The sequence below is a fragment of the Megalops cyprinoides genome, chromosome 6 (assembly GCF_013368585.1).
Source record: "Megalops cyprinoides isolate fMegCyp1 chromosome 6, fMegCyp1.pri, whole genome shotgun sequence".
Taxonomy (NCBI): Eukaryota; Metazoa; Chordata; class Actinopteri; order Elopiformes; family Megalopidae; genus Megalops; species Megalops cyprinoides.
Genome location: NC_050588.1, coordinates 27,213,174 through 27,225,243, shown reverse-complemented (window position 1 = coordinate 27,225,243; position 12,070 = coordinate 27,213,174). Strand labels below are relative to the sequence as shown.

Here is a 12,070-nt window from a genome sequence, read left to right as displayed (position 1 = left end):
ATTTGTGTATTCATTCCACAAGGTTATTTATAGATCAGGAAGAATAATTCAGCAGGAATGGAGCTTTCAACATCGTCCCTTTACAGATGACAGAAACTAAATTGCCAGACGGTGATAAAAAATTCCTCATTTTGAGTCAGAGTTACATGCACTGAAGTGGCTCCCAGACATCCCATTTTGCAATGAGCACTCAGACACTCTCAGCTTGACTAGGTCTGTTCTCAGGCATGTTGCTACAGTCGGGAGTTTCCATATGAGTACAGTAATTGTGAGCAGTCCACATCTGACTCTCTTCCCTGCTTGATGTCTCTGGAACTGATAATTAAGGCATAGTTGCACTCTTCCTTTTGTGGGTTTTTTTTTCCACCAGAGTAGAGAGACCAGAAATTTTGGCAGCAAGCCTTTGTCAGGGGCCTTCTGGGAGGATACACAGGTGCAATGAGTGCATTTTAAAAGTGAAACTGCCCAAGACATATCTCTAGAATTCATTGCATTAAACAATGATATCAGTTTTTCAATTAAACAATTAAATCATAACTAAGGGGGCTTGAGTTTCATTCAGCGATGTGAATATCCTCAGAGCAACCTCTGTTTGTTCACTGTAATAGAGTCAAGCATTTTGTTTTTATATACAGCATCATTGCTGCTTCAACCTTTTTATTGAAGCAAACAACCTCTCAGGTTTATTATTCTTAGACAGAACAACACCTCTATTGTTCAATGCAACACCCACACAGTGACTTCTTGCACTCAGTTATATCATGTAAACATTTACAATTACGTCATATATCAAACATATTAAAACCACAGATTATCCACTTAAGAGGTTCAAAGTTGATTTGGCACTGCATGTGTTAAGCAGGTCTGCATCCCATAGCTTTGTAAATAACTGCTAATTGCCCCACAGGTGCCTTGTTTTAAAGCACATGCTGTTCTTGCTTACATTTGTAAGTAAGCAGCCATTATTCAAGTATTTGTTGAACAGTGACAAGTTATACTGTATGTCTGTATAATCACATTGTGAGGATTGATGACTTATTCATGTTTTCTGTTCCCAGTTTGCCCAGTTGATTAGCTGCTACAAGAAGCTTGGTCCTGAGAAATTTCCATTGATTGAACAAACCTTCTACCCGAACTATAAAGACATGGTAAGAAATGAAGTTTGTTTGCATTTCATTCTGTACTTAATTAATAGGAGATTACATGTATATACCTCTGACAGATCATATTATTGTATTTTCTGAGGTTTGAATTTATTTATGAATTCAATTCCTCCTGAAATATTTCAATTCAGTGCAATACATTTCATAAGGTAATGACTATCAGACTACTGCAAAGTTAACAAAATTAGTCACTTGACTTAAGCTACAAGGGTCAAATGAAACATATTAAACTGCTAGTAAGCATACTCAGCTGATATAATAATCTGTCATACCAGAACATGTATGGTGGCAGCCATATTGCAATATTGCAACATATTGTGGACATAAATAGCCATTGAAGGGCATATGTAGCTAATTTTCTCAATATATAATTTAATAACTCCTGATAAACTCTCCTTCCTTATCTTGCATCCTGTTTCTGATTTTTTTTCTTAAAAGTGAACTCTGAATGTATAATTAAATACCATACATTAGACAATGTGAAGTGGTTTGAAGTGTGTACGGGACCTTACAACAATGCAATACTAGTTTGTCCTCTTCAGAGCACAGCTTGAGATAAGAGAAAAAGTGCTTTCAACAGAAATATATTCTCCCAGAATACTCTGGCAGGGCTATCACCAATACCGCACAATATTGTGATCACTGATGGAATTGCTAGTATTCTTAAGACATGAGGGGAAGTCTATTTCCATGTGGATATGGAGGTCTTAATTGTTAGATTATCATTTTCCACCCAAATGGAAAGAATAAGCAATACATGTTACACCCAGTAGATGTTTACAACATCTTACTCACTTATGGGCTAATAAGAATATAATTGGAATAATACTATCAATGTTTTTAGATGCTTGTGTATATGAAGCAGCCTTTTGTGAAACTGCGTGGGAAAGTCTTGGTTCTACATAATCTTGCATTTCTAGAGGTTGAGAAGCTTATAATCAAGAATACTGAGCATTGCTTCATTCAAATGTACTCTGCCATTTGGTGTAGATTCTGCTTGGGAAGCCACTGGAAAACTTATCTCTGTGGAACCTTCTTGCCTCATCATCTGAAACACTGATTTGAAGAGGCAAACTTTGGTTAATGACATATTTCGACTGGCATAATTTTGCATCGCTGATGTATATAATCATGGCTTTACAGAGAATTTATTCATCAGCGGGGAAGTGGCCTGTGTAATAGTATGTGGTAACCAATATTTGATTAAAGTGGTCACATAAGACCTTGAGGAATGAAACCAATCTGTGAGTAAAGCTACCAAAATGACTCTTGTTCGTCCATGTGTGGCTGGAAAGATGGTATGTTCCATTTGATGCAAAGCCTACACTATTAATCATACTGAGTGGTGCTTCAGGCCTGCTAAAAAGAGATTAATCAGCACAACATTTCTCTTCCAGTGAGAGTGAACTATGTCAAAACTGGGGCTTTTGCCTTTGAAAATAATTTAACCAGTCTGTCATCCTAGGAATATCTTGCTTGTAATTGGCGCAGAAAAATGAGAATTGAAATGAGATTGATTAAGTATTGAGGCTCTCTATTGAAAGACTTTTATAAACAATATATTTGGTACAATAAAATAGAAAATTCCAACTATATATTGACAGCAAAAGACTCATAAATACCCATACAAATGTCCCTTTGTATATAAAATAATTTGCTACTGACACTTCACAAACATGATTACTACTGGTGCTTATGTTAAAGCAATGTATTAGCTTTTTGGCACAAGAAAAAAAGTTTTACAGGGCACAATATATAAGAACACAAGGCAATGCAACACAAAGTGAAAATATCAAGGAAACATCAATTATGGTATGTACTGGGTATACTGTCAACTATACAAAGGACTACTATGTTCTATTTTAGTTGTTAACATTTATGTTGTTAATTACCACACAAATATATACATTCTTATAAAGCACATAGAAATGTGTGTGTAAAAGTACCATTCCAACTCATATATAGATGTATTCATTCAAATTATATATAAATGTGAACAAATATGTCATATTGGCCAATCAGGGCATCTTGAACTGGGTGCTGCCCCTAGACATGTTTCTCAAAGATAAGATATTAAGATCTTAAGCAGACGTATTTGGTCAGCCATTAAGATTAGCAACCTTTACTGACAATTAATAAGTGACATTATGGCATGGTGAAAGTATTTTCATTTTGTGTGTATGAATAAACGCATACACACACCTGGAATGGAATCACTGGAAGGATACACAAAGGAAGGATACACAAGGGGTACTAGTTTATCACTAAGAATATTAAGGTACCCAGACATGATTGAATCAAGTCTCTCTGAAGCAAATTGCCTTCAGGACAGCTGTACATGGGAAAAGTCCGGCCTCTGGTTGGTTGCTTTCTCAATACATTCATACCAGTGATGAGCTGGACCATGGGGCTCCGGACAGAATGAAAAAGATGCACTGAGTGGCGAGAGAGTTCCCGGGGAGCGGAGCAGAGATAGAGGGAGAGATTCTACAGTGTCTCTGTGGAGCACCGCAGAGGGCCCCGAAGACACCTTCGGGGGAAATTTGGGGGCGCCCCTACTTCCCTCCTGCTCAGGGGTCAGACATGTCCATGAAGTCTTTCTCAGGGGGCGGGCCCCCTCGGTACCAGCTGCAGGAGCCGTCGCTGCGCTTGATGCAGGCAAACTGCCGGGCCTGATCCCCACTTAGGCTGTTGTCCAGCAGCCAGTCCGTCCACAGGCATTCGTTGTCCGTGGTGGTGGAGCAGGGCACTGTGTAGCATGTAGCAATCTGAAGGCAGAGGTAACAGTCAGTGAGCTCTCTGAGAGGGGAGGGAATCTAATGCCACTCAGTAAGGCAGCCAAATCCCTTTCATACAGCAGAGATTCTCTAATTCATAATTTATATCTCTGGATATTCAAAGAAAGGGTACACTTATTGCTCATCTGTATATATAATAATGTAACTGGTCAGCAGCTGCATAAAATATACTGTAATATGTCTTGTCAGTTGCATGTAATCATTTCCACAAGCATTCATGAATGTCATCATCAGCTGTCAGCCCTAGTTCAGCTAGTGAGTTACTGGAGGTCATTCAGTTGCAAGAGAAACAGATGAATGTCACTCATTGTGTTCCACTAAAGGGATGGTGGTGTCACTTACTTTGCAGTCACAACCCATCTGGTATCTGTAGTTAAGGTTTTTCTTCTGGGACATGGAGAGGTTGTCCCAGGGTTCAATGAAGTCACACAGTCCAATGGAGACCTTCCCATCACTCCACATGCTCCCTTGGAGACACAGCACACAAAGGGTCAGTCTTTGGCTGGTTATTGAGCCTCTCTGTCATGCCCAGCTCTTTGGGTGCCCAGTCAAACAGTGCAGGAATCTTAATGATTCAGGGAAACTGGAGTTGTGATTGGCTGGGATAATATCATGACTGGAGTGAGTACTGATGAATGCTGCCAAATGAGCTCTGCTGAGAATGTCAGAGGTGTACCGGGCTGCTGCACTTTCTTTGCCAGAGATCATTTATCACCAGGGAAACTATGTTGCATTCCTCCATGGTCACGGTTAAGGTGTTTTAGTCACTAATTGAATTGTTGCAGTGAATAGTTACAGTGAATGAACTTTCAGATACAAAAATGGAGAGACAGATCTTTATATTCTATGTAAAGAGTCAGTTTTAGTATCGTACAGTAGCTTTGTTTTACAAACTAAGATGAATATAGTTTTTAATGTAAAAATCCTGTCTACATGATATTTGGTTTAAATCATAAAGATACAAACACACTTCATGTGTATTAAAAGTGTAAGAAATGCATTTGGACGTAACATCCATCTTCATATTCACTTTATAAGCTACTGCTTCACAAATTTGTACAATGCCAATAACCTTTATAATATACTCACATTTAAAAGAGAGGTGCATATTTATTGAGCTTTGCTGTAAAAATCTGAATCAAAGCCATTTACATCAGCAATTTTGTGTGGCACTGAGTTCATTATGTTTAGAGACTGATGCCCTGGGGTGATTATGATTATTACACAGTACTATCTTACCTGACAACAGGTACTGAACCTTGTTGCTGGAGTCCAGCTTAACCCCACAGAGGGAGGAGAAGACAGGTGTATAGACATACTGGATGTCCTTCACCTTCTCGAAGCCTTTAAACATCTGCAGGAGCACAAACCCACATATAACTTCGTTCAGCTTCCGTGCTGTGTGCATAACCATACAATTACTATATCTGTCAATGCATGTTAGCAACGTTAAAAGAAATGGAGAGGGATTTGTGAAGATGAATAATCAGTGCAAGATGGCAATATGGTAATGTTAGAAAATGCCCCAGTGAAACAGTGTAAAATGTCTGACATTGATTCTTTTAGTTGGAAAACAAGCAATCGAGAGGCTTATGGCATTTTGGAACACATCTAACACACAAGACACTCGACTGATCTCAATGACAAGAAGTCAAGGCACATCCTGAAGGCCTCCATTGATTTAAATAGGTGTTTTACATAAAATAAACTCAGTACATCTCCATAATTTTCAATACTTTCTAAAATATCTCGCCTGAGGTCTTCCATTATTATTTAGCTGTGGAATAACTCATCTTCACACAGAGCAGATTTTTCTTTTAATTATTTATATACCCTGCACTGGCACTACAATAAGCCTGGGGCATTGACTGCTGTCTCTACTGTTATAAATACCCTGACACATTGTATAAATGACTGAGAAAGCAGAGGTGGGTTAGTACTCCATACTCAATGAGTTTGTGAGGAGAAAGGAGGGAAAGAAAGAATGAGGTGAAATTAAAATACAGAGACCATGCCTGCAGAGAGTCTTCTCCTCTGGGTTAGACTCATTGTTTTTGTACAGTGCTTGAAATGTAGGTTCAAATTCCTCACCTTGATTAATTTGATTTCATACTGGATCATTTTCAGGTAGGGCGAGGAGTTGTTGCTTGGAGATACAATCTTCTCCCCTGAAATTTTCGCTCGAATGACTGAAAGGCAAAGGACAGATGTGATTTAAAACTACATCATATTAAAATGCAACTAATGCACACGTACACAGGGACACACACATCACAAAGACAGAGGGACATCTTGGGTTCAGCCATCTGATTGATTGATTTATTTTTCACTTGATTACGGTTAAACTCTAAAATTAATCTCACGGTTGACTTCAAGCTTTTGTGTACATTATGTAAACTGTAACACTTTGTCAACACAATTATAAATGCAGTGTATTTTTGTTTGTTGTTACTTTTTTTGTCAGGAGGGCTCACATGCTCAAACAGGGTCTGGCAGGCAAGGCACCGCTGAGTGTTTAATATGCACAAGCTGTTGCTGGCCATATAAACACTGTCTGCTCTGTTCCGGCCATGATATTTAATCTGTGATACATCTCTCAAAGTCTACAGTGTACTCTGCTTATCCCTATGGCAGAGTAAACAGACCAATCTTACACTCTTTTAAACACGGAGAAAATAATGAGCCTTGAAAAATGGTTTCACTTGGGTGTGAATCAAAAATCATTCCCACGAACTGGCTTCCATTGTTAGTTAGGAAAACAGAATGGGTCGACAGAGTAGCAAGTGAGTCAAAGTCCTGCAACATTCACAGAGTGTAGCACCTGAGCTACTAATGCAGATATCTGCTAAATGCCAGCAGCAGGTGAGCATTATTTTCCTCCAACTTCATTGGTTAACCTGTTTTGACTGGGGTGTTGTGATGGGCTTGTGCTCTCGTGCGGTGTTACGGGTTCTGAGAGCTGTTTGGTAAGAAGCTGACAAACCCAGGGATTTTCCCTACAACTACAAACGCATATCTGCCATTCTTCCACCTATTGTTCCACGGTGGAGGACAGAATGCTCATTCCACTGGATTACTGGCATCCCTAAGTGCGTCCTGTAGCCCTTCTCCCAACCCGGTGGGGCCGCGCCCTGTCCGCAGGCGGACCCTCGTACCCCCCTTCGACAGCAAGCGCAAACCTCCCGTCCCGTTTATTCTAATCATTTCACTTGGTGCACACAAAAGAAGGGGGGTGTGAAGCGTAAGATTGCGGTCTTGACGTCAGGGCAGGCGGGGGCCAAGGCGATTGAGAGGACGTGCGACTCCTCCACTCTGACCCTGGACGCCGGCCAGGGCGGGCGGATGCCGTGCGCTCGGGAGCTCCATGTTGTCGAGCCACCAGCCTCAGGCCTGCTCACTTCATGTGTTAACATGAACCGGAGGCCTCTTGAGGGGGTAGCTGTATTGCAAGTGCCCTCTTGTGCTCTCTATCTTGTTTTATTTAGGAATCAGTAGAGCCATTGTCAAAGTTAGCAGGGCTTCATTTGAATTGATGCCTAAAGCCTCCTGAATGCTAAATAAGTGGTCCTCTGCCCCTCCACTGCCAGCTGCACAGCTTAAGTCAGCACAGTAGTACATTTATCATGCCCATTTAAGAGTTCGCATACCACTAGGCACCTGTACAGGTTTATTGCTCAGAACCTTAATATAGTGTAATCAATGATTAATGACTGAAACAATACATGATCACATTTACAAGCCTCCAAGTCCATTTCTTTGTTAATCTTGCTGATACCAGGATGCAGTTTGACTTCAGGCTCTAAATGGAATTCAGCATTTATTCCTTGAATAAACAGCAAGCACGATGGCAATAATGCTTGGCTGATATTAGGAATATTGATGTTGACTTGTATGATCATGTTCATATGAGCTTGCCAGCCTTAGAGCATTTTCTCTCTGGTGAAGTTTAAATGTAGAACTTAATGATACATGAGACCTTTTTACTCTGAAGGACTTCTGATACTTTAGCATGATGTCACTGTGGTGTAGTATACAGTAGAGAGTACTGGCCACATTGCATAAATACTGTAAATTGGAGCCTCTGTCATTCTCTCCACTGCGCTTTCCCTAATCCCCTGTCAAACTGATTAAAACCAGAGAGCATGTAAAATGAGCAGTAGATTTCCACATAACCAGAGCAGTGGCAAACGGGGATATCACGTGTCTGTCTCGCAGTTTTATTCAACTCAGGGTACTTTGTGATTCTATCCCATCCATACAAACCTGAGATATTTTCAGTAACATACAGTGAACACTGCGGACTAGATTATCACCAATGATTCATCGTTAAGTCTGTTGGTATTACATGGCACAGATTGTGCATGCACTACATACGGATGTCAAATGAGGGTTTCCAGTCCAATATCCCTTTAAGTAAACCTTCCCAAAGCTTCAAGCATCTGAGAGATGAATTTAAAGTGCAATCTACGTCATTACTGAGTACGTACACATGGGCTCAGATCAAAGCAGCACTGCACAAAGGCAGTGATGCAACCCAGAGCTCAACTAAGCTTGCTGTGTGCTTAGAGCATAGTAGTTAGATTGAGTCTGAAAGTATGGCTCTTGCCAAGCAAAGCCACGCTGTCGAAGCTACGACAGAGAGCAGCACTATTTATCATCCAGACAAAAAGGTGCAAGTTGTGAGGACAGATCTAATTCATTTCTCCACCTGCTAGAAGGGGGGTGGAGGAGGGTGTATACTATGGGTCTGACCTCAGACAGGAAATGCTAACACACACTGGCTTGAAACACACCAAGTTCGCCAGGAAGTCACATAGTTTGGAGCTCCTTCTGTGGTTATGTATCATTGTCTATATCAACATCACACTCCACTGGACTGGATTACTACTAAGATGATGGTTGCAGGCTGTTATTTAACATTAGCAGATTTTATATTCTTGATTAGAGGTGGTAATGATTAAGTTACTACAGTCAAATTTTATTCATTTTTAAAGACACAGCAATTTGTGCAACTAAATAAATTTCCAGTAAGTCCTGAGCAAATATTTGCCATGAAATTGGTACAAATATCCCTGCCTGTGTTTTCTCTGACCACAACGGTATAAGGAAATATTGAAAACACTGCTGAATTTGCTCAAGAAGAAATGTAAAAACTCCACATTCACAAATGAATCCAGGCCCTTGTCAAGATCACAAAGATTTCCTGTCAGAGCCTTTACAGTGATTAATTAGTATGCAAACCACTTCCCCTCTCCTATAGAGATGCTAATTAGATGGCACTTTTGAAACTCGTGTAGTACATTTACCGTTAGCGCAGCTTGGACGCTGTCCAACTGGGCTCTGGCGTTCTAAACCTTGCGGCCAGCGAAATGTCACGTTAGCTTTGGGCTCCCAAGATGTTAGGAGTGGAATTGGATCCCAGCTAAAGGAATTTCAGTGCCGTTTGCAGAAAATGGCCATGGAATGATTTTATGGGATGATTTTATTGCAAAACTTTGTAAATTTATTTTTAGGAGTACAACAAGTGCACACGACACACTTTAAGTAAGAACTTTCCCAAAAGCTGTGACCTAAATAACATTTTGGAGATCTTTTTGTGACCCAGTTCACATTCATTGTGTTTCTTGGGAAATCATACTGCTTTGAGTCTAGGTTTGATAATTCCGTAAAAAAGAATAAAGAAGCTATTTTTCAACATCTAGTCAGCATCTAGTCTATGTAATATTCAGGAGATTATAGCCAGTATTATTTTAGTTGTAAGCATACTGACACATAGAACTATCATCTCATAATATTTAGGATATGTTATTTTCTATTCTTTCACAAATAAATCACAGTGTAATGGTACAATTCGATTTATGCACATGCACTATTGCTTCCATTTTCATCCAAATTAATTAATTATGAACCAAAATTCCCTAAGACATTACATCCCTCAAGTATTCAAAAGGATTCTTTAAAAGGGAGATGTTCTGTTTGAAGTATACAGATGCCAATGAGGCTCCATTGCAGAGATCTAGTAGCTCAGGGCTGTGTGCATTTTCAGGTGGTACGCAGCAGATATTGTGGCAGAGACACATTAAAACGAGAGTGAGTCTCAGCAGGTTCCCCTGATCGACTGAATGCAGCCCTATTTGTTGTTGCTCTCCCACATGGTTCTGAAACATGCCCTACAGCTGTTTTTAGTCTCTCGCCTCCTCTGTCCCCGTGATACATTTTCAGGGGTCTCCTTCTCTGCTCACTGCCCCATACTTAACAGTCTGTTTCCGAGGACACTGAGTCGAATGGAACTGTTTGTTTTGGCAGAGAGAGGCTGAGCCAGAGAGGAGTTTGCTATTGAATACTGAGAATTCACACAGACGGCCATGCTAATGCATTTCCTAAAATAAGCCAAAGGAGTCATGTTGTGGAGATATCGTGTGGTTGTACCTGGCTGCATTTATGTCAATATTGTTCGTTCTTTTGTAATATAGAATGACTTAGTCGAAAACAAGTAATGAAATGTACCCAAACTTACGGTTTAGTTGCGATACCATTGAATAGAGTAAGAGATAAATTCATTCAAAGCATTGCTGCAGTTATGCGCTTAATGTTGAGTATTAACATAAAAATGGAAAACGAACAATTAACAACTTTTTGATTGTTTCTTGGAAATCCCACTGTCGACCAGGATTTCAGATGTAGCCTGCTTTTGATGTATTACCATCATGCCAGCAATACAAACGAGCAATCACATTTTACCATCTTTGGTTGTGTGGGTTAGAAGTTACAGTTACAGTGGAAGGAAGCAATTATTCTCATCATGCACCTTAAAATCACCTGCCAAAGGATTACAGGGGGCTCCCAGAGCACAGTGAACTTACACTCATTATTAAACATTCTCCTCTCCAATGTATCCATCTGAAATGGAATAAAGTCTGCATCCAGAAGAGTTTATAAATGTAGCCCTGAGACACAACCCCCCCCCCCCCCCCCCCCCCCCATCTAGCATCCATGCGACCCTGTTTCACCTACCTATCTCAGAGTTGCAGAACTGCTGCTGGGGGTGTGCTGGGTTGCAGCTGCACCCCTCCACCAGCTCCTCCAGCCCCAGGGTCAGGACCAGAACCAGCACCAGAGCCACACATCCATGAACGGGGACTCCCATGGCGATCCAATCTCTTCCGCTCAGTGCACTGCCTGCTTCTTTGGATTAGTCTCCCAGGGAGAGAGGCACGGCGCTCCTGCTGCAGGGGGGAGGGGGGATCCTCGAACGCAGTGACAGACAAGCTCTCTCTCTCTCCTTCTGCTGCCTCTGGCCTCTGCTGCTCAAACCGCTGCTCTCTCTCTGGCTCCTCAGAGGGAGACACAGGGAACCTCTTATGTACATCCTTGACACAGGAGGGACCGCCCCTCCACCAAAAAGCACGCCCCCGCCACAGAGACAGAATTCTCTGTGAGTGGTCCGACGTGGTCACCAAATTACCCCGCCAAGCAATTTAACCTTTTCAGTGTGTAAACAAGGAGGGCAAACATTTGCACGTTGTAATGACTAGCACAACACCTTAATTGTACACTAGATAACTCTTTTAAGAAATAAGAAAATGCTTTGAGTAAATTCAGTTCAACTTTTTTTCCCTGATTTTTGCCTACAGCAAATATTTTGCAATGCTACTCTTACTTCTCCTGTTTAATCATAAAAAAAATTCCAGATGCGCTTGTCACGCTTGTCACTTTGAAACCCCGCAGCGGAGCGTAAATATAACATTAAAAAAGAGGGGGGAAATGTAATACACTTGTCTTCTCTTCGGTTCACTCTGTCATTTACGGCTTAATTGCTAGGCTGGACTTGAACCCTTCTGATCATTATTGAGGGACTGTGGATCCCTGTGGGGTGGACGGGGAAGTGAAGGAACACCGCACACTGCAGGCGACACACCTGTTTCTCTCAGTCCCTCTGGGGTTATTCGTTCGCTTCACATGCATGGTTTTGTGCAAACTAGGAAATGTTGTATGTGTGATGTTGACCAAATATGACATATCCTGTTGTCCTAAAGCACTCAGATATTCTATAACAGTTTGCTGTTTGTTACCACAATTATTGCCTCTATTATAAATAATACCATTTTA

General features: G+C 40.9%; 2 protein-coding genes across 2 annotated transcripts in view; one reads left to right on the top strand and one right to left on the bottom strand.

Moving 5' to 3' along the window:
• Positions 1-12,070, top strand: part of syn2b (synapsin IIb) — a 64,078-nt gene that overhangs the window by 35,739 nt on the left and 16,269 nt on the right. The window contains exon 5 of the mRNA XM_036530516.1: positions 1,059-1,148. Within this exon, the coding sequence (XP_036386409.1) occupies positions 1,059-1,148 (90 nt within the window). The remainder of the gene's footprint in view (positions 1-1,058; positions 1,149-12,070) is intronic.
• Positions 2,850-11,275, bottom strand: LOC118778795 (metalloproteinase inhibitor 4-like). The gene is made up of 5 exons (XM_036530517.1): positions 10,976-11,275; positions 6,053-6,150; positions 5,201-5,315; positions 4,304-4,428; positions 2,850-3,931 (listed from the first exon to the last, which is right to left on the bottom strand). Exons 1-5 carry the CDS (start codon positions 11,106-11,108, stop codon positions 3,734-3,736), a joined length of 669 nt encoding a protein of 222 aa, XP_036386410.1. The 5' UTR covers positions 11,109-11,275; the 3' UTR covers positions 2,850-3,733.

Coding starts and splice junctions, on each gene's coding strand:
- LOC118778795 (XM_036530517.1), bottom strand. CDS start 11,108: ATGGGAGTCCCCGTTCATGGATGTGTGGCTCTGGTGCTGGTTCTGGTC. Junction 4,429..5,200: donor GGTTCAGTACCTGTTGTCAG/GTAAGATAGTAC, acceptor TGTGTCTCCAAG/GGAGCATGTGGAGTGATGGG. Junction 3,932..4,303: donor AGATGGGTTGTGACTGCAAA/GTAAGTGACACC, acceptor CTCTGCCTTCAG/ATTGCTACATGCTACACAGT.